At 39.0% G+C, this 19499-nt stretch overlaps 1 protein-coding gene across 5 annotated transcripts in view; it reads left to right on the forward strand.

Annotated features, from left to right (window-relative positions):
• LOC130916817 (protein phosphatase 1 regulatory subunit 3E) overlaps positions 1 to 14571 on the forward strand; it is a 63795-nt gene extending 49224 nt beyond the window's left edge. For 2 of the 5 annotated variants that reach the window (XM_057837856.1, XM_057837848.1), the window contains exons 2-3: positions 5466 to 5593; positions 8097 to 13499. In XM_057837856.1, coding sequence (XP_057693839.1) covers positions 5574 to 5593; positions 8097 to 9207 — 1131 coding nt within the window. In that variant the 5' untranslated portion in view covers positions 5466 to 5573 and the 3' untranslated portion in view covers positions 9208 to 13499. Of the gene's footprint in view, positions 1 to 5465; positions 6587 to 8096; positions 13500 to 13665; positions 13759 to 14220 lie in introns of those variants that run through there. The other 3 variants (XR_009063345.1, XR_009063344.1, XR_009063346.1) reach the window with 3 other exon arrangements.
• Positions 14572 to 19499: the final 4928 nt, after the last annotated feature.

Consider the following 19499-nt stretch of genomic DNA (forward strand, 5'->3'; position numbering starts at 1 on the left):
TTTTATTTGAATTCTTTTTTTTTTTTTTTTTTTTTTTTTTTTAATTGAAGTACAAAAGCTTTTTCACCTCACTTTTTCTTTGAAGTGCAAAAAGTTTTGAACGCACTTTTTTTTTAAGTGGAAGAAGTTTTGTACGCACTTTAAAAGCATTCATTCATTTTTAAGTACATTCATAACAATGTGCAAAAAAAATAATTGTACATAATAATCTTCAATATCAAGCATGGCAATAATTTGTTAATACTGTAAAAGGAAGCAAAAACCACCTGTCTAATAATGAGATCTAAACCCATTGTGATCCATGTTTGCTCCAAATGTAAACATTCGTCTCATGTGTGGCATAGAAACAAAGTTTGTTGCAGTCGGTGACGTTTCCACAGTTAAATCTATCGGTTATCAGTCTCCACATGATGGCCCTAACACAGAATTCTTCACTTTGGACAGAGTTTTTAAGAACACTCATTTTCAATGCCTAAAATGTGCGTGTGGATGACAGCCAAACCGTAGAAAAAGTTCTTTTTGACAAAAAAGAACTGTAACTGTACTGTAAAGTACTGTAACTGTGGCCATGCACACATCCCTCTGGTTGTGATTTCCACTTCCAAGAAACCCACGCAGTGCCACACCATGTTTCTATTTATCATTTTCCAAGTGGTTAGTGTGTAACTGAGCAAGGATTGTAACATCCCAGGTAACAATGTTAGGTTTTCGTTGTTGTTGTCTCAATTTATTTATTTATAACTCTGCGACCACTCGTAAAAGCTGAGCAGTGCTCACAAAACTGATTCTGACAAGCAGGCAACAGAACATAGAATATACAGTGTGTGTGTGGGGGGGGGGGGGTGACATATATTACACATAGGGCTGTCAAACGATTAAAATTTTTAATTGAGTTAATCACAGCTTAAAAATTAATTAATCGTAATTAATTGCAATTCAAACCATCTCTAAAATATGCCATATTTTTCTGTAAACTATTGTTGGAATAGAAAGATAAGAAACAAGACGGATATATACATTCAACATACTGTACATAAGTACTGTATTTGTTTATTGTAACAATAAATCCACAAGATGGCATTAACATAATTATTCTTTCTGTTAAAGGGATCCACGGATAGAAAGACTTGAAGTTCTTAAAAGATAAATATTAGTACAAGTTATAGTGATTTTATATTAAAACCCCTCTTAATGTTTTTGTTTTAATAACATTTGTAAAATTTTCAATCAAAAAAATAAACTTGTAGCCTGCCTTTGTTGACGTCGCTGAGCCGTGACGTCACACGGTCTCCCTGCCGTCCTTCCACAACAGTGTCTTTAACTACGTATGGTAGTGATTGAAATACACCACAAGGTGTCAACGGCGAGTTTAAATTAGAAACTTAGAAATCAAGCCAATGAGTGTGTTTTGTCCCTCGAATGACGCCATAGTTCCCTGTTTACTGGTCCATCCACGGTCATTTGAGTGCTGGCTTCACAACGTACGAGACCTCTAATAGTTTGTATATTGTGACTAAATATTGCCATCCGATGTATTTGTTGGGCTAAACGAAATGTTTGAAGAGTTTGACCAAAGTCTGAGTAAGTTTTTTGTGTATTTTGCATAGCTATTTTGATTGGGAATGCCAGTTCTCTTTGCATTTAGCGCTTTTCTTTTTGTGAACATTATTTTTTTTGGGAGATAGGAATATTATTTTTGTTCTGCTTTCACTAAATGATACTTATGTTTGTTGTGAAGGAGTTGCCAAAGCTTATGCCAATAAACGGCGCGGTCCAATGAACGACTATGTCCACTCGACTTTCTCTGCCTCTCAATGTGCAAAAAAGATGGCGTTATTGTAATCTGTTTGAGGCAATGCATGAGCGGGTCATTCCACACATTCGTTAAATGTGTCAAATATTTTACCATGATTAATTTTTAAAATTAATTACCGCCCGTTAACGTGATAAATTTGACAGCACTAATTACACACTGAATGTCTCTCGTGGAATCACATTTTAATATATGTTGGGTGTTTTGGCTTTCTTGGTCACAAAGGTTCTTAATGACTGGTCTACCTGAATATTGCCACAATTAGTGAGGACAGAGCAGGTGAATTAAAATGTATATATATTTATATTAAAACTTATGAATTGGCTTTTTTTTTCTCCTAAAAGAAAGCAGATATAAAGAATTGGTAAATCAATAAATGGTTGTTCTTAATATGTTGCAAATGGGGATTGCGTGGCTCAGTGGTGGAGTAGTTGTCCCCCAACACAGAGGCTGTGGGCTCGATTCTCCACCCTGATGAACTCGCCTAAGTATCCTTGAGCAAGATACTGAACCCCGCATTGCTCCTGGTGCTGTGTCAGCAGTAGGTAGATGGCAATATAGTGTAAAGCACTTTGAGTACCTTGAGCGGTAGAAACGCGCTGTACAAGTATAACACCATTTACCAATAGTCTTTGAAAATTTTGTTTCTTTTGTTGTACTGTCATCCTCATGTATTTTTTTAATACTATTTACACTCAGGTATTTTATTTTTAAATGCATTTCCTGCTCTTGTGAAATGAAAGTGCAGTTCTGGAGAGTTTGAAGAAACAGCCGGGTATTTTATTTCATTTGCACACTTAATGCTCTTTTGAAAGTGCAATCTTGGCGCCAATGCATGCACAGGTCAAGAAAAAAATGTTACTGCAAGCATAAACACTTTTCTCTGTTTTATCTCATAAAATTGTTTTGCGATGCATTAAATCTTTGTTATCCGGTTACTCAATTAATTACTTGGATAACCAATAGCTGCAGCCTTAAACACCACTGAAATTGATATTAATGAAACAAATAGGATAAAGATTTAGGGGAAACTAAACAATATGTAATTCAGCATCCATCTTTTTTTGCAGTTCAGTTTTTGACCTATAACACAATAGGATTTTTTCCTCAAATTTTTAAGGGACCAAAAGTAATTTGACAAACTAACATGGGCTTAATCTAAATAAATGACATTGTCACTTTAATACTGTTAAATATCCATTGTTGTCAAGGGCGTAGGTTTGCATAGGAACGGTAGGGACATGTCACTACCAACTTTTCAGGATGCTTAAATTGTCCCCACCAACTTTTATGCAACCTTATTTGCATTATATAATGACTTCAATTGTATAGGTAATTTAAATTGTCTTCCCATGTTGTAAGGATAGAATTAACGCTACCATTATTAAGTGAATTTCTGTACTTTCAATATGTTCAGACTTACATTGACCTCTCTTCACTTGCTGAATGTGCTAGTCCACTTTTCCCCCCTCAAACGCAAATTTGATTGGCTGATGACTTGACCCCCTCCCCTACATTTACACACGTGTTCACAGCCGGTGTTCTGTGAAAAATTTCACCCTGATACTACCGGTATTTTGCTTCCGAAGCTTTTGTGGTGGTGAATAAGCACTCTTTTACATTCAGTTGGACCCCCAAAGTTATCCAAAGATACAAAATAAACACGAGATTATTAGATTAATTAGATTATTGTTTTTGCCAGCGATGCTGAGTAGCTGTAACAGCTGTAGTAGTAACAAGTAGCTCTACCGATTTCACCAATGAGACGTCGCAAAAATAATCACATGACTCCATTATACCAATCAGACGCAAGATTGCCGTTCTAGCGTCACGCCAGCCTGCTCAATCATTTGATCTTTAGCATCGTAAAAAGTGAAGTATTTGATATTGAGCGCTACTCTCAACATGACTCGAAAGTGCGGATTGCAACCTCTGTCCCAGTTTTTATTTGGCACTGATTGACCAAGGAAAACCGGATATATGCTCATTTTGATTTTTAAATAAAAAGGTAATAATGAAGGAACTCTTCACTATTAAAACTAGGAACTGTTTTCTCCACCAGAGGGCACTCATGCTCTTTGGACGAATAATGCCTAATTTATGTGTTTTTTTGTTTTGTTTTTTTCCTCATTGGAATTCAATGATTTTTTTTGGAGGGGTGTTTCTTTGGCTTCATGCGGTTATGTAATGTGGTATTGTCCAATATCATTATAACAACAATTCATATACCATTGTTTAAAAAAAATCAAACAAAAATAAGCAGTTACTCAAAATGTTACTCTTACTTGAGTATTCTTTTCACTGTGTACTTTTTTACTTGTAATTGAGTACATTTTTTGGATGGCATACTTTTACTTGAGTAATATTATTTTGAAGTAACAGTACTCTTACTTGAGTACAATTTTTGGCTACTCTACCCACCTCTGCGTTTAAATATTGCAATTTAAATTTGCTTACAAAATCCAGACACTTATTCTGGAAGTTTTCAAAATGTTTCTTTAGTAGTTTTTAAAAACAAAGATTTAATCAAACGGTGTACCACCGAAACCAATACATATGAACGGCAACCCTCCCAAAAAACGTCCCTTGTTTTCAGTGTAAATCTACTAGAAATGAGTGAAATTATCTGCTAGTGCTTCAAGTAAATTTTACTCACTTAGATTTCTTGAAATAAGAAAAATACCTAGATGAAAATAAGCTTTAAAAACTTGTCAGAAATGTTCTTAATTCAAGAATAGATATTGTTCAAAACATTATTTGAAAGTAGTTTTTTCTTGATTTAGGAGAAAAATGACCAACTTGTAGTTATATGGCCCTAATAATGGCCCTAATAAGAACAAATACTGTAGTAATAGTAATATTTACTTAAAGTAAGTGGACTAATCTGTTGTATTAATCTGTTAACCAGCCTTTAACACTCAGAACAAGATGGAGAAAATTATTCGACTACATTTAAGAAAAATTATCAGATTAAGACGTTATAAATTTGCAGTGTGGAAGTTAAATAAATTTGTATTGATTTATTTTGCATTAATAATTTAGCCTATCGATTAATTTGGTTCACATTGGTGAGAAGTGTAGCTCTGACCACCGTTCACCCAATCTGTTTGGTTTTATTAATGTCCCGTCTCAAGCAAAAAGTGTACATGGAGGTTATGCTGTTCTATCGTCCCTACCAATATTGCGACCAAACCTACGCCCTTCATTGCGGTCTATAATGGCGTCAACGCTTAATCCTTGAACATATCCAGATGCTGGGTTTTATACTTAGTGGTGCTTTGCTGTTTGTTCCAAAGGAATTTGCAGCAAACGATTAAAGTGAAAATTTTAACCATGATTGTTAGTTTGTCCAATTATTTTAGGTCACTTAAAGGTGGAGAAGGCATATTTAATTTCTGTACTTCCTATGATAATGATAAAACTCCTGATTTGGTTATAAATGACATAATATACAATTGAAGCACACCCAGTTCTTTACATTTTGAATACTTTGTGCCAGTGGTGTTTAGAGCCAGAGTCAAATGTGCGTGTGTCAGTGTCCCAATATTTATGGACCTGACTGTATTCATTTCATTTTGATCATACGACTGTTAAACCCGAATAGTGCTCGGTAGTCAGTCTTTGATAATTTTTCCTGAATTCTCACACACAGGGGAGCTCAAAGCTGATGTGAGATGTTCAAACCAGGGAGGAGCAGAATCCATCGATGATTCTAAAATTGTTGGACAGACAGAGACCATAGCAGTGGAATTTGAGAAAGATGGAGCGGAAGCAGATGAGGTCGGTAGTCCTTGATAGCAGTCAAAGAAGCAATTCAGGAGTTGAATGTCAATTATTTCTGAATTATTGTTAGAGAATAAGAAACACTTGAATTTAGAGCTGGTTAAAAAAAAGTGTAAAGAACAGATCGACCACAGTGATTCTGTATGTCGCCATTTTCAAGCAGTATTCAAACTGGACAGTCTAACTGGGGCTCTCCCAAATCGTTTTATTGACTTCTTTCCTTCAGAGGTTTTTAATCTTCCTTCCAGGTCAGCACTTTGCCTGCCTGTTTAATGTTTTATGTTGTGGAACTTTTTCCACTGACTTGACTGACTCCATAGAGACGTCTCTTCTATCAAGAACCTAATTCTTCGTGTGCAGCAAAATGTTGTTTGCTTGTTTACATCTTATATATTTCACCCAAATCCAATGGTTTTTTAAGCTACCATAACATTTTCCAGCAATGTTGGAGTCACTCATGATGATGTGAGGTTGTATTTTTTTTTTTAACCCTGTAGTAAACAAATAAAATCGGAATACAAGGATTTACAATTTGTGTTTAACCTTTCTTCAATATATTACAAAGACAAGATATTCATGTCCAAACTGATAACTTCATTGTTTTTAGCAAATAATCACTCTCTTAGAATTTTATGGCTGTAATGGACTCCAAAAGAGCAGGAACAGACCTAAACGACGTCATGCACTGTTTACCATTGTGTTGTATCACCCTTTTCTTTTAACAAGATTCAAAAAATATTTGGGAACTGAAGACACTAATTGTTGAAACTCTGTAGGTGGAATTCTTGCTTGATATACAGCTTCAACTTTTCAACAATCAAGTTTATCAGTTGCATTAGTTCAATAAAGATGCCCATTATGCTGCGCTTATTTTGTTGAGGGATATGCACATCCTGACCTTGCATGGTGTTCTGAGACAGAATTCTTCAGTTTCTTTCTTGGGTGAATTGCCGATTACATTCATTCATTGTGATGGGGAATGACTCATGACACCACCTTGGCTTAAAAGTGCATTGTATTTAGATGACAATTTGGACATTGGAAAGCGATGTAGCGTATTTTTCAGACTCTAAGTCACACCTGGGTACAAGTCGCACCAGCCAAAAAATGCACAATGAAGAGGGGGGAAAAAAAACATACAAGTCGCACCGGAGTATAAGTCACTTTTTTTTGGGGGGGGGGGGGGTCATCTTGAAAGGCAATTTAAAATAAAAATACAATATAACGCATGCTGAATAAGTATACAGTTTGATAATGTTACATGATGCATGAACAAAGAAATACAAACGTGTCCGGTATGTTAATGTAGCGTAGCTAATAAGAGTTATTCAGATAACTATAGCATGAAGAAGTATCCAGAAGTAATGCTCCAGAGTATAAGTCGCACCCCCAGCCAAAGTATGGGGGGGCTGTGACTTATAGTCCGAAAAATACGGTATATGACACAGCTAGTGGTCTCCCATGGGGGGATCCTTTTTAAGGCTCATACTGGTTTTCCAAGGTTATTTATTCACTGCTGTTACATAGACTTAACTGTTGCTTCTGAATTTAAAATGACCAGATTTCAAAATATAAATACTGCAACAAAACATGTGTAGCATGACATTACTGTATTTGTAATTCTGATTCAATGACAACAATGACTGCAATTGTTTTACCGGAGTAATGTTTATGTCATTGATTTTTTTTTAGCACGGCCATTCACGCTGTCAAACCATTTGAGAACTAACTTCAGACTTGGTGTAAGATTTTAAAACAGTCTTGCCCATTCAAGTACCTGATTTAACATTTAAATGCTACTTTTGTGTTTAGGAGCAAGTACTTGTAGTTCATTGACTTTTTTTTTTTTATAACTTCATGAACAAGTACATTACACAAGATATAAAAAGACATGAACTTACCAGTCAATTGCACTAAATCGCGATCCTTTTGGCCTATAACTTTAAGTGGCCTTGTCAGGGGCGCATATATTACCAATATTTTTATATCATAAAATGTATAATCACGTCGAATGAGCGCGTTATTTCAATTTCGCTCCACTGAGCGGCGGAGTGACTGCTCGTCGGCAAGCAACGCTGTCGCCATGGCAACCACACTTTTGCAGTCTGTGATGTAACAGTGGGCGGGGTGGAGGGCCCCTGCTGCTGGTCCACAGACACTTGAATGACATTCGTTTGAAATGCAGAGAATGAAAATGGTACACATGGCCGCTTTATGAAATATAGCATAGCAATAATAATAGCATAGCAATAATAAAATGACCACACGTCAGACTGCGCGTGAATTATAACTAATTGTACTAAATCAAGAAATCTCGTTTCAAGAGGCAACGTGCAGATCGGCACGTAGACAAAAGTAAACCCACGCCGCGTTTTGACGTCATAAACCACAACCTCACGCGAGAGGGCGGTCTTTACTCGGTGCAAGTTTCTTTAAATTTTCAAACATCAAGGTAAAAGCGTTTTCTCATTCACCACCTTTTTATACACTGAACCGACAGATCAGATGGAGCAAAGAGCGCTCAACAACAGCTGCGTCAATTGGTCTTGGACTCGGAAGTCTCCGTGACGCAGCCTCGTCGCCAATCCGCGAGTGGGATACTGAAACCTGACTGCTTGGTCTCCCCAGTCGCCGGTCTCCACACGACCACCGAGTTGGGCTCTGCAGTGCAGGGGCTGCGGCGTTGTATGGAAGGAGATCTTGCGCGCCCTACCGCGGACATGCTGCCCCCAAAGACCTGCCTGCCCAGGAACTACAGCTGCATCGCCGGGCTTTTCGGCAGCTTGGCCGCGGCCAATCCTCGTCTGGACGATGGGGATGATTTTGACATTATCAATGGCACCTGTGAGCCCGTCGAGAGCCCCGTGGTGGACGAGAGGCCGCGGGGGCGGGAGACCTTCCTCAAACCCCCCCAGAGCCCCAGCCTGCGCCGGAGGTGCAAGTCTCTCCCTACTCCCACGGAAAGGGCCAAGTTGGAAATATCCCGCAGCAGAAGTCCAACAAGTCAGAAAAAGGTCCGCTTCGCCGACTCCCTCGGTCTGGAGCTCATCTCCGTGAAACATTTCGACGACTCGGACGAACCCGAGGTGCCGGAGCGCATTTTGGCCAAAATACCCAGATCTACGGACTTCAATCACATGGCGACCACTAAATTCCCACGACCCCTCCCGCAGTCGGTCTTCATGGAGCTGCAGTTCACCAGCCCCGGCACGCTTCCCGATTTCGAGCAGAAAGTGCGGGAGGTGAAAGTCCTGCTGGAGAGCGTGGAGACAGACGAGTTCAGCCTGTCCGGCTTCGTGCGCGTTTTGAACCTGGCCTTTGAGAAGAGCGTATCTTTACGCTACTCCCTCAACAACTGGATCACCTTTATGGACAGTTTGGCATCTTACGTGCCCCACTCAAGCGACGGCACTACGGATCGCTTCTCCTTCAAAGTGGTCATGCCTACCTACATGGAGAACGGAGGCACGTTGCAATTCGCTATTAAATACACAGTCGGCGGCGAGGACTTTTGGGATAACAACAACGGGAATAACTACAAAGTGCGACGTCACCGCTTCAAGATGTCTCCACCGAAGGAATGGGAGAACGGCTGGATCCACTTCATTTAAACTCATTCACATCGCGTGCGTAATTTGTGCGTGTAAATGAACCCCCAGGGACCCTAAAATGACTAACGTATGAATGGGCGTTTTAGTTCTGTTATTAGTGTACATATAGGGGAGCTACAGAAGGTATCAAATATGCGTGTAAGCATTTGAGGGGTCCAGTGAGGGTTAAATTGCCTTGATGTCAGGGCTCCTGTACAGCTCGGTGCCCTTTGGGAGGGCACGTCCGCATTATGTAACGTGAAAACACGTGACGGAGGGGGAAAACGTGCGGGTCATGCCAACCTCGGGCATCACTGCTCTTTCGCAGAGACTCCGTATACGTTAATTACTATAGTGAGGGGTCAGTTCTATTTCACCCCCCACGGGTGCAATATGGCTCATAAACAGGCAGGAAACACACAATGTGATGTAGAAGCCTCGAAAGTGTAGCTTGCTTTGTTTGGGCTAGGATGGAAGAAGAGATTTGGTGAATAATTTCTTCCAAAGTAAAAATATAATGTAGTTCGTTCATCTGTTGTCTTGCCGTTTAATGCCTTTTGTAATCCATGGTATGGGAAGCAGTATGTCGTTAGTTATGATTTGCCCACTAAGAATACAATATATTTTTTGTTAATTGAATATTTTGTTTCAATAATTTTCCTCTAAAAGTTTGTGTTCTAGTCATTTCAGTGTAATTATTGAAAATCTACATACTCTTAATTTCCCTCTGAAAGTAATCTAAGAGAAGTAATCCTTAGTGTTTTTGTTTTAATCAAGTTAGCCAGCTAGTTTTCCACTTCACAGCTGTTTTTCACTGGTGATGTTTTTCTTTCAAGTGTTGTTTATAAATGGAAAAAAAAAATATAAAGCATCATTGCGTGTATCATTTTTTTTTTTTCTTTTGTCACTGTTAACATGAAGTGCAATGCTCTACAACATAGTTCACTGCCTCTAATGCTTCAGGGTTTCCCAAACTTTGCAGCTCACATTCCAAATTAGGAATAGGGCTTGTTCTTCTACCCGATATTGTTAAAATATACACAAACACACAACCAATAAGATCAATTATCGCATGCGCAACCGATGAGCAATAGAAATGGGGCTTGCACCCTTTTAACCGAGATTTGCCAATAGAAATTCAGTTGTGACCAACCAAAGTTTAGAAAGCCCTTTTAATAATTTTAAATCAATGAGATCCATTTCTTCATGTGTTGTCTTCCAAATTTCACTTTTAGTTCATATCTCTGTGGTGAACAGATTTGCATATGTTGTATTGATTTAATTGCTGTTGCTCACATTTGGTGTGTGATAATGGGCTATGCTATCATAGTTGTGTAAGTACACTTTGAAATTCTCTGGCTGTAATCTGAACATCACATTGTTTACATTGTAGCAGTCTCAGAAGGGTGCTTCTCACTTAATGATGCAATCTGGTTGGTGTGCACATTAAAAGTTTTCCAGTAAGCACTTAGCTTTCGGAGCACTTCCACTGTGAGTTGCCCATTCTATCTTGTCAACCAAAAATGTTTCATGGTTGAATACAGGAAGGCTGACATTTGCATATGTAGCGTTACCACCAACTGAGCTCTGTATGTTACTCAAATTGGATGTACAAAGTTTGCTGCTGTTATTTTGTTTGAAAAGTATCCACAGTACTAACTTTTGTGGAGACTGCAAATGCATAAAGTAGCAGAGTTCAGAACACTAAGATGCAACAATATCAGTCTAACAGTATGGATGGCAACCATTTTCTTAATTTAGTGGAACTATTTGAAAACCGCCTCTTTCCACAGTTAATACTGGACTGATTTTATTTTAGGCCATATATTTGTAAAAAAAAAAAAAAAAAAAAAAAAATTCTACAGCTAACGTTTGACTTTTTGATTGGTGATAGACAAAGCTTTAACATAACCAACATACTATCCATTTTCATGCTTGCCAACTGTTATTGGTGCACCCTTAATGAAGGGCTTTCTATGTAAAATTTTACTTTAACGCTTTCCCTAATGTGTCATTTGAGCTCACTGTATGTATATATGTATTTACTGTATTGTAATCATAAATGTCTCATTTTGAATGTGTCCATATAATTGTGTACGAAGCATTTTAAACAACAATATGAGAAATTCAACTGATTTAGTTCTGCCCTGTGACGTTTCAAGACGAAATCTCAACTTGAAAGCACATGATTGGATCCTGAATTGGGGAAATTTGAAATTTCACACTAATTAAAATAAGTCCTTTTGCACCATTGGAAGTGTACGTCGCCTTACTATCCGATGAATTTACTGTATGGAAGAGGTGAAAGCTTAAGTGCTTGTTTGTATGTCACATAGGTATATTGGTTGGAAACATGTCCAGTGAACATTGCCGAATGCACTTTGGTCTATGGCGATGAGTAGGACGACTTATGATTGTATCTGGGACTCTGTGAGTTCACTGGGTGCCACTTTAATGCACTTTGAGGGAAGTTGAAGTAAGAGACAGACAGGGTTGACAGTATGTTAATGAGGGACCTGCTTTTTTGTGAAAATGTCTTTTGGAATACAGTCCCATCATACTTTCGAATTCACTGCTGTGTTCTCATTGGGACTTAATAAGCCTGGATGTTTCGTTTTTTTGTTTACGTTTTTTGGGGTCATCAAATATGGACGTGTCATATTGCAGTCATTATTGTATGCAACAATTTTAATGTCACGTCATCTTTGTCCTGGCTTGTACTGTCTTCAAAGAATGTTAACCTTGTTCGCATGCATGCACAACTGAAACCTTTATTTTTCTGTTTAACCATAGAACCACTATTTTATTAAATAAATGCTGATTAAAATTTTTGGAACAGATGCTCTTCATTGTCATTATTCCAAATGTGTTTCATAATGATGGTCATTATTATTCTGGGCGAATGTCAGCTATTTTGCGGTCTTTAATGTGATTGCCTAGCTGGAAATTTCGTAGTCTTGTCAGTTGAGCACCTCATTTTGTAAAGCCGCCCGCGTGTCCACTTCATTGAAGCTGTACCTGCACTGCATTGTGCTGCTGTCATTGCCATTGCCGACATGGCTCTAGACATGTCCTTGGAATGTCATCAGACAGATTCTCCCCCACTCTTGATCTTTCGAGGTTAGGTGTCAGGTACATGTCACCACACCACAAGAATAGTGTTGCATCACCTCATATTACAGTTTTTTTAATTAGATGTATTTACTCATGGATAAATGTCTATTTACAATACAGTAGTACAGTAACTTGTTAGTTTAATGTTAACTCATGTCCTGCCCTGTCCGGTTATAAGACAGCCAACCCATTTTGACTGGGAGAGGCTGGCATCGAAGGTTTGCTGCTAGTCTTTCCAATCAAAATTGATAGGACGTCTTGCACCGTCAAAAGCACTAAAAGATGTGCATGCACAGCCAGTCCACCCAATTTAAATTGATTGGATGTCTATCATTGTAAATGGCAGGCAATGAGTTAAGTCAGGGTACTCCATTAAGGTATCACTGTTTTCCCCTTTACTCTTAGTTTACATCTTAAATGCAAACATTGGAAAAGGTTTGTGGTTGTTTATCAAAAAGAAAAACATTTTAATGTGGACAAAACAGCCTGAAAATAAAGGTGTATTGTCAGATTTGGTATTTCGTACATATGGTACATAAAACCTGTAGAATATTGCATATTATATGTGTGTGTGTATATATAATACACACACACACACCTGTTTTGGTGGGAAAAAACGACTCCTGTCAACACATCTTAAAAGAGTTTTTTTAGATGGGTGGCCTTCCTCTCAACTTAAAAAATGCATAGCTGCTGTATTTTGCATGGGCATTACATTTTGTCACTAATACAACTTATTTGAAGAGTGATTATTTCTTGGGTGTATTTCAACTGAATGGCTGGCAATAAAATGTCATCATATCTTCATATTTTAGTCTGGTGATGGGTCTTGATGGAATTGTAATTGGAAATATTTTTTAGTTCGATATACATACTAGTTCACTTCAGTCTGCAGTTGAATTATTTCAGATGTGTAGCCAATCAAACATCAAAACAGCGCAGGATGTTATATTATCTAAAAACATACTGAAATAAGTACTGTTGCTATGCAGCAGGGTAGCAGCTGCATACATAACCTCTGTGTTCATAGAATAACTGTTGCCTCCCTGAGGGATCAACTGTTATGTGCCTTCAACCACGAAGGCATTTTACATCCCACCTGCACAAACTCTCTCCACTCTTCACTATGCCCTTCAATTTCAATGCGGCTTCCAAGTTGGTGCGCGCAAGCTCTCATAATTTCATTGGAAATGATCTATATGGAGCATCCAGTGAAGTTTATGTGCCTTGCTTCAACAGCAGATGCTGCATCCCTGCTGAGAGCAATGGGCTTGAATGATTACATTGCAAATGGATCTTTTACTACTTTGGAACCGAAACCTCTTTTTGTTTTTGCGCTGTTTTTGTTCTTTTTTTTCTCTACAGATATTTGTACTTGAATCAAGACATCAGCAAGGTTGCCATATGCCCATAAGAGAAATCTACCCACATATACACATTCACTGAGATAAATATCAGGTGAGGCATGAGTCTGACCGGGCAACCCATCCCCAACTCACGCACACACAGCTTTGCATTCCTTCACATTGAAAAGTTATATACAGTAATATTACTGGCTGCTGTCAAAAGTTTCAAAGTATCGATACTGAAATGAATCCGAAAACAATATTTTTTTGTGGAATTATCAATATTTGGCCCGTCTGTTTGCTGTTGTTGTGTTATACATTTATTTATTTGTTTTTTACTACCACAGATCACCAGATTTTTTTATGTCATGGGGGAAATTTGATTCTGCACTATTCTTGATAGTAATGTTAATGTAGGATATTTTTGCATTTTCCTTGTAAATAATATTTACTTTTGGGTTTTTAATTGATATAGTATCAAAAATGGTATCAAGATTTATTTATTATTATTTTTTAGGATCAATAACGAGTTGAAAATTTCATATTGTGACAGCAGCAATATGCCTTTTTTCAGGACTTTGGAACCAGAGGGAACAATTTGATTCCCGCTGCAGTCTGGTATCACCTGTTTCTCAACTAATTGAACTTGCCTTCGAGCAATGCAACACCACCAGCTTTTGTATTTGAAGTACAGCTCTGTTTGCTTTCTGACTTTTCTCCTTTCGCATGTGACATATGGTTTTCTGTGTCATATAAAACGCAAATATACAGCATATTCAATATCAGCTGTTAAGGGGCCCTCGGCAATTTCCTGGGGTGCCTACCTTGTTGCGGCGTCACTCTAAAGGGGAACAATAAGCAACTATTTTGTGTCAACCAGGCGTAAGGCCGTTGGACAAATGGCATCTGAGATGTTTTGCTCTGCCTAAAGTGGAAGGGGGGGGGGGGGGGGGGTCTTGATCAAGTGTATCCCAGCGGGAAAAAAACAAATGTTATCTTTACGGTGTGTAATTGTAATAAAATGTCAATAAAAGCCAATGTTTACAGAAAGTAAACATCTTGTTACCCGACATTTTTAAATGACACACCTGGCATATCAAATGTGAGTATTTCAGATAGTCCGCCATTATTCTGACATCGGTTATGCCCACAATTTCCAAGGCTATTGCAATGTTGTTTACATGCATGTCATCACTTAGTTACACAGATTTTGCTAAAAAATGATATAACAAAAAGGAGTATGTTGTGTATTTTATCCAACTTATATTGCTGTAATTTGGTCTATGCTCCTGTAGTCTGCATTGGTATAGCGCGTCACTGACTACTGTGCTCCCAGTCGTTTAGTGGATATTCATTTCATGAATGGATTTCACTTGAAAAAATGACAAGGAAAAGAAGTACCAGTATGCCAAAATGTTCAGCTTTTGGCTATACATGGCAGTTGTTCAATGCTGTATTCCATTAAACGTTTCCTTTCACTATTTGTAGATGAGGGACGAATGCTGGCTGCACACATTCGGGAGACGAGCATTCACGCCTCCAAAGCCTCAAAAGTCTGTTCGGCCCAGCTGTTTCATGGTAGATGTGTACAAGTAGAATCACTGCGGTCAAGGCCAGCCAAAAATGTGAGCAAAGAAAGGCAACTGGGGGGAAAATGCCATTCGTCTGTGTCAAAGATTGGAGAAAAAAAGCAACACCAGAACAAGTATAGTAACTTTAGCGCGTGTGCCCATTTTCCTCAATACAGTGGGACCTCAACATACGACTGCATCGACATACGATCCTTTCTACATCTGGTGTAAAATTTGAATCCGTAATTTGTCTCAACATATGGCGACGTGCTCAAAATATGACGATTTAACCCCTTCAGACCTGAGTATGCTGCTGAAGGACACGACGCATTCGCGTCTCTAAACCAATAAATACACTGAACTTAGTTGCTATTGCCACTTCTGGGAGATCAATGGACGAAACTTTACCCATCGAAATCAAATCATGAGGTTTAGCACATCCTCTTTCCTGTTTTGGCTCTTTGAAAATGGCTGAGACTAAATGCAACTTCAAAAAGGCAAACATAAATAATCATTTATCAAAAACACATTAACATAAAAAAAAAAAAAATAATGAAAATAAAAAAAAGGATGAAATATCCCTGACCAAAAAAATTGCACTTTTTTCTGATGTTTTAGTAGAATAAAAATCAGATTACTTTTTTTTGCCCAGCAGAAAAAATGCAGGTCTGAAGGGGTTAAAACTGCATCCCAATGTCAGTTTTCCTGCAAGACTGCAGCATGACGGATTTTCTTGAGAGAAATCAATATGGTTACAAGAAGGTTAGCGCAGGTGAGGAAAAACAAAAGTTTGAAAATACAATCTAAATTAAGAAGGAAATGATAGAAAAATAAGAATGTGGCGTGCGCGTCAGTGAAGTGACCCGACAATAAGGCCAGAATATCATCCTTCTCACATACAAAGCACTCAGTAACTTGGCTCCTCCTTACCTCACGGACCTTCTCCGTCCCCACACCCCCTCCTGTCACCTCCGCTCATCTAATGGAAACATTCTCACACCGCCCCACAAGTAACACACTGTACTTGGGGGTACAGAGCCTTCTCCGTTGCTACCCCTTCACTTTAGAACTCACTTCCTAAAACCATCTGCACCTGTTCTTATGTTCCAACATTAAAAATTTGTTAAAAACTCACCTTTTTAAACTGGCTTTTAATTTGTAAAAGCCAGTTGTTTTGTACTGCACACGTGTGAGTCTTTTTTTTTTTTTTTGTCTCAACTGTAAAGCGTCTTTGAGCACAGGTAAAAGCGCTCTATAAATAAAATGTATTTTTATTTATTATTATTAATATGTCTACAATCTTGATGGTCCTCAAGCAGATGGACGCCATCAAAATGGTATCCAAAATGGACTATCCTCTCTAAACGTTGTGGCACTATTTCAGAAGAAATGGAACACCTTTTGCTGATATGAATTAAGTATAAAGAGACATCCACCAACTGTCTCCTCCGACCTCCGTTCGCCAGTCTTAAAGCAACACTAGGGAACTTTTCAACCTTTATAAAATATTTTCATAACATTTGTGATCTGTCGACTGACGACTAGTTGAATGAAACCTCTGTTATGGCCTGAGGGGGTCTGTGTTGCTTTTACTGGCACTAATTAACTTTGAGGAGGGTAACAGGAACCCTGCCACAAAAAAACTACAAATGTGCTTCCTGCTTTGAGACAAATGTTACATCCCACGGACGGCTCGCTAAGGGCGCAACATAAAACGAGCCACACAAGTTCACAACTTGCACAATTTATTTTACAGTCAAACTCGCAATGAACAAAATATACAAAATGCGGAAGAAGCTCGGCTTCAGGGTAAGCCCAGGCCAAAACAACAAAAGGAATCTGCACTTAAACCCCACCCGCTAACTAAACCCTGATTTTAAAAAGGAAATAACTAAAAGACAGCCACTACCCTAGCTTCTTACACTAAACAAAACAGGAGAAAACCGGTTGAACAGAAATGGCAGCTTACCCCTACTGCTTCAGTGCTTTTATTTACAGTGGTGAACAAAAAATGATCCAATAACGAATAAACACAAAGACCTCACCAAAAAAACGGGAGTGTATCAAACTAGCAATCAAATGCACACAAGAGTGAATGGCGAGTAAACAGCTGGTGAGGAGGACTGCGGCACGAATGCTGTCAATATGACCTCAGTTGTCAGTTGACAGCGTCCGACTTTAAGCTTAGCGCCCTTTCTTCGTTGCCATTCAGCGGCGGCAACATCGTCTGCCCATTCGGTAGCATCAGCCCATGTCACACTGGGAGGGGAGGCAGCCAGCTGGCGGAAGCGACGATCAGCTGACTGAAAGAGTCTCAAAACAAAAGAACAGTTAAACAGCCATGGCCGTCACAGCATGCATCACTTCCCCCTCTCCCCATTCATTATAAAGACTGAAGTCGATGTGAACGCTTTCGCGCAAATTCCGCAGAGCAACAAAAGAGACAAGATTTTTGTCCGAGGAGACAAAAAAAAAAGAGAAGGGAGGCTACCAGGATAAAAGGACATCAAAGAATAAACATTGGTCGGCTTTCACTCACCGGGGCAACCCCCCCTCGGGTGGGTAAATACGGTACAAAATCAAGCGTTTATTTTCAACATCGTCATATGATATTGTTTAGTCACAACTGGACACATTGCCTCGTCACTATTCATCTTTCACGCAGCTGCTGGAAACAGAAATGTCGTTCAATCCAACTGCAGGTGACCAGGAGATTAGGATTTTACAACATTGTGCGCTGGCCCTCATGGGAAATGCAGTCTTCCTCAAAGTGCCTGTGACACGAAAAAGCATGTTTATTTCATAATATACGCGGTATTTTATGCCCCTGAATGATATACTGTATGCCGCTTGGATGTGTGTGGAAGCGATCGCTATTTTTATTTAGTTTTTTGAATCCCGCGCCATGAAAATGAGTGACTTCCGGCTTCGGTCTTGCATTGAGGAGGAGGGCGCTGTGACGTGTACGGTAGAAGACGTCCTCTTCACGCTACAGTGTACTGTTGTGTATGAGGACGAAGGATTCAGCTGATTTTGCGGATTAATACGTTTATTTTTCGCATCACCCCAGCCAAACGGCTGCAGAAAAATCATTCTGTATGAGGGAGAGGCGTATGCGCCTTTTTGGAGTTTCAAAAGGTTCCCATTCACCGTGGATATTTACTGTGGGACCATTGGACCGACGAGGAAGTGAGTAAACATCTTGTTTTGTATTATGTCAAATACGAATACATCGATTACAAAGTAAACACTACAAACTTCCTTTCAATGAAGGACTACTTACGTTTGATCATTGATAGGCATGTAAAAAGCTCTCCTAATGGTCATTAGCAGCAGCACGTTAGCTGCACAACAAATCCAGCCACCCTCCTCCGGGGAACGAACAGTAAATTGCTCTCCGCCGGGCGGTTTGCCGATCCACTAATACAATCGACAACCGGGTCGTCATGTCAAATAATCCAGGATAGTTATGTGTGATTTTCCACTTCGAAGACTTTGAAACATCACTCGGTTCGGGTTAGCATGTCGGCTAGCTGTCACGGCTTCTGGTTTGTTTACATTCTCCGAAGCCGGGGAAGGGAAATGACATATGTCCGATTTAGGTGTCATAAAATATCGTTCGGGAGGTGCGACAGTAAAGGTGAAGTCGACATTTTTGACCATTATGGAGTAATTTTGCCATGTCGTCCTGAATAAATGCATTTTTATTATTTCATATTCCATTCAGCACAAGACTGTTATTTGTCATGAACATGCCATTTATTTAGCAATTGGGGAAAATACTTGGATAAAAAGAATATCCTGTAAAAATATTGAAGAGACAGAAACAATGACATTTTGCCGCTCTCTTCGTCGCATTTTCCTCGTTGTGAATAGTTCCCCCTCGACGGGCTGACTGGTCCTTCTCAAGCCATTGATATAGCTATTGGGGAAAATACTTGGATAAAAAGAATATCCTGTAAAAATATTGAAGTAAAGAGACAGAAACAATGACATTTTGCCGCTCTCTTCGTCGCGTTTTCCTCGTTGTGAATAGTTCCCCCTCAACGGGCTGACTGGTCCTTCTCAAGCCATTGATATAGCTATTGGGAAAAAATACTTGGATAAAAAGAATATCCTGTAAAAATATTGGAGTAGAGAGACTGAAACAATGATATTTTGCGGCTCTCTTCGTCGCATTTTCCTCGTTCTGAATAACTCCCCCTCAATGGGCTGAATAGTAAAACCGATGAGCCCAGTCTACCGCTGACGTCATCCACCTGTTGGGGACGCTAAAGCCCTA

This window comes from Corythoichthys intestinalis, chromosome 1 (assembly GCF_030265065.1).
Source record: "Corythoichthys intestinalis isolate RoL2023-P3 chromosome 1, ASM3026506v1, whole genome shotgun sequence".
Taxonomy (NCBI): Eukaryota; Metazoa; Chordata; class Actinopteri; order Syngnathiformes; family Syngnathidae; genus Corythoichthys; species Corythoichthys intestinalis.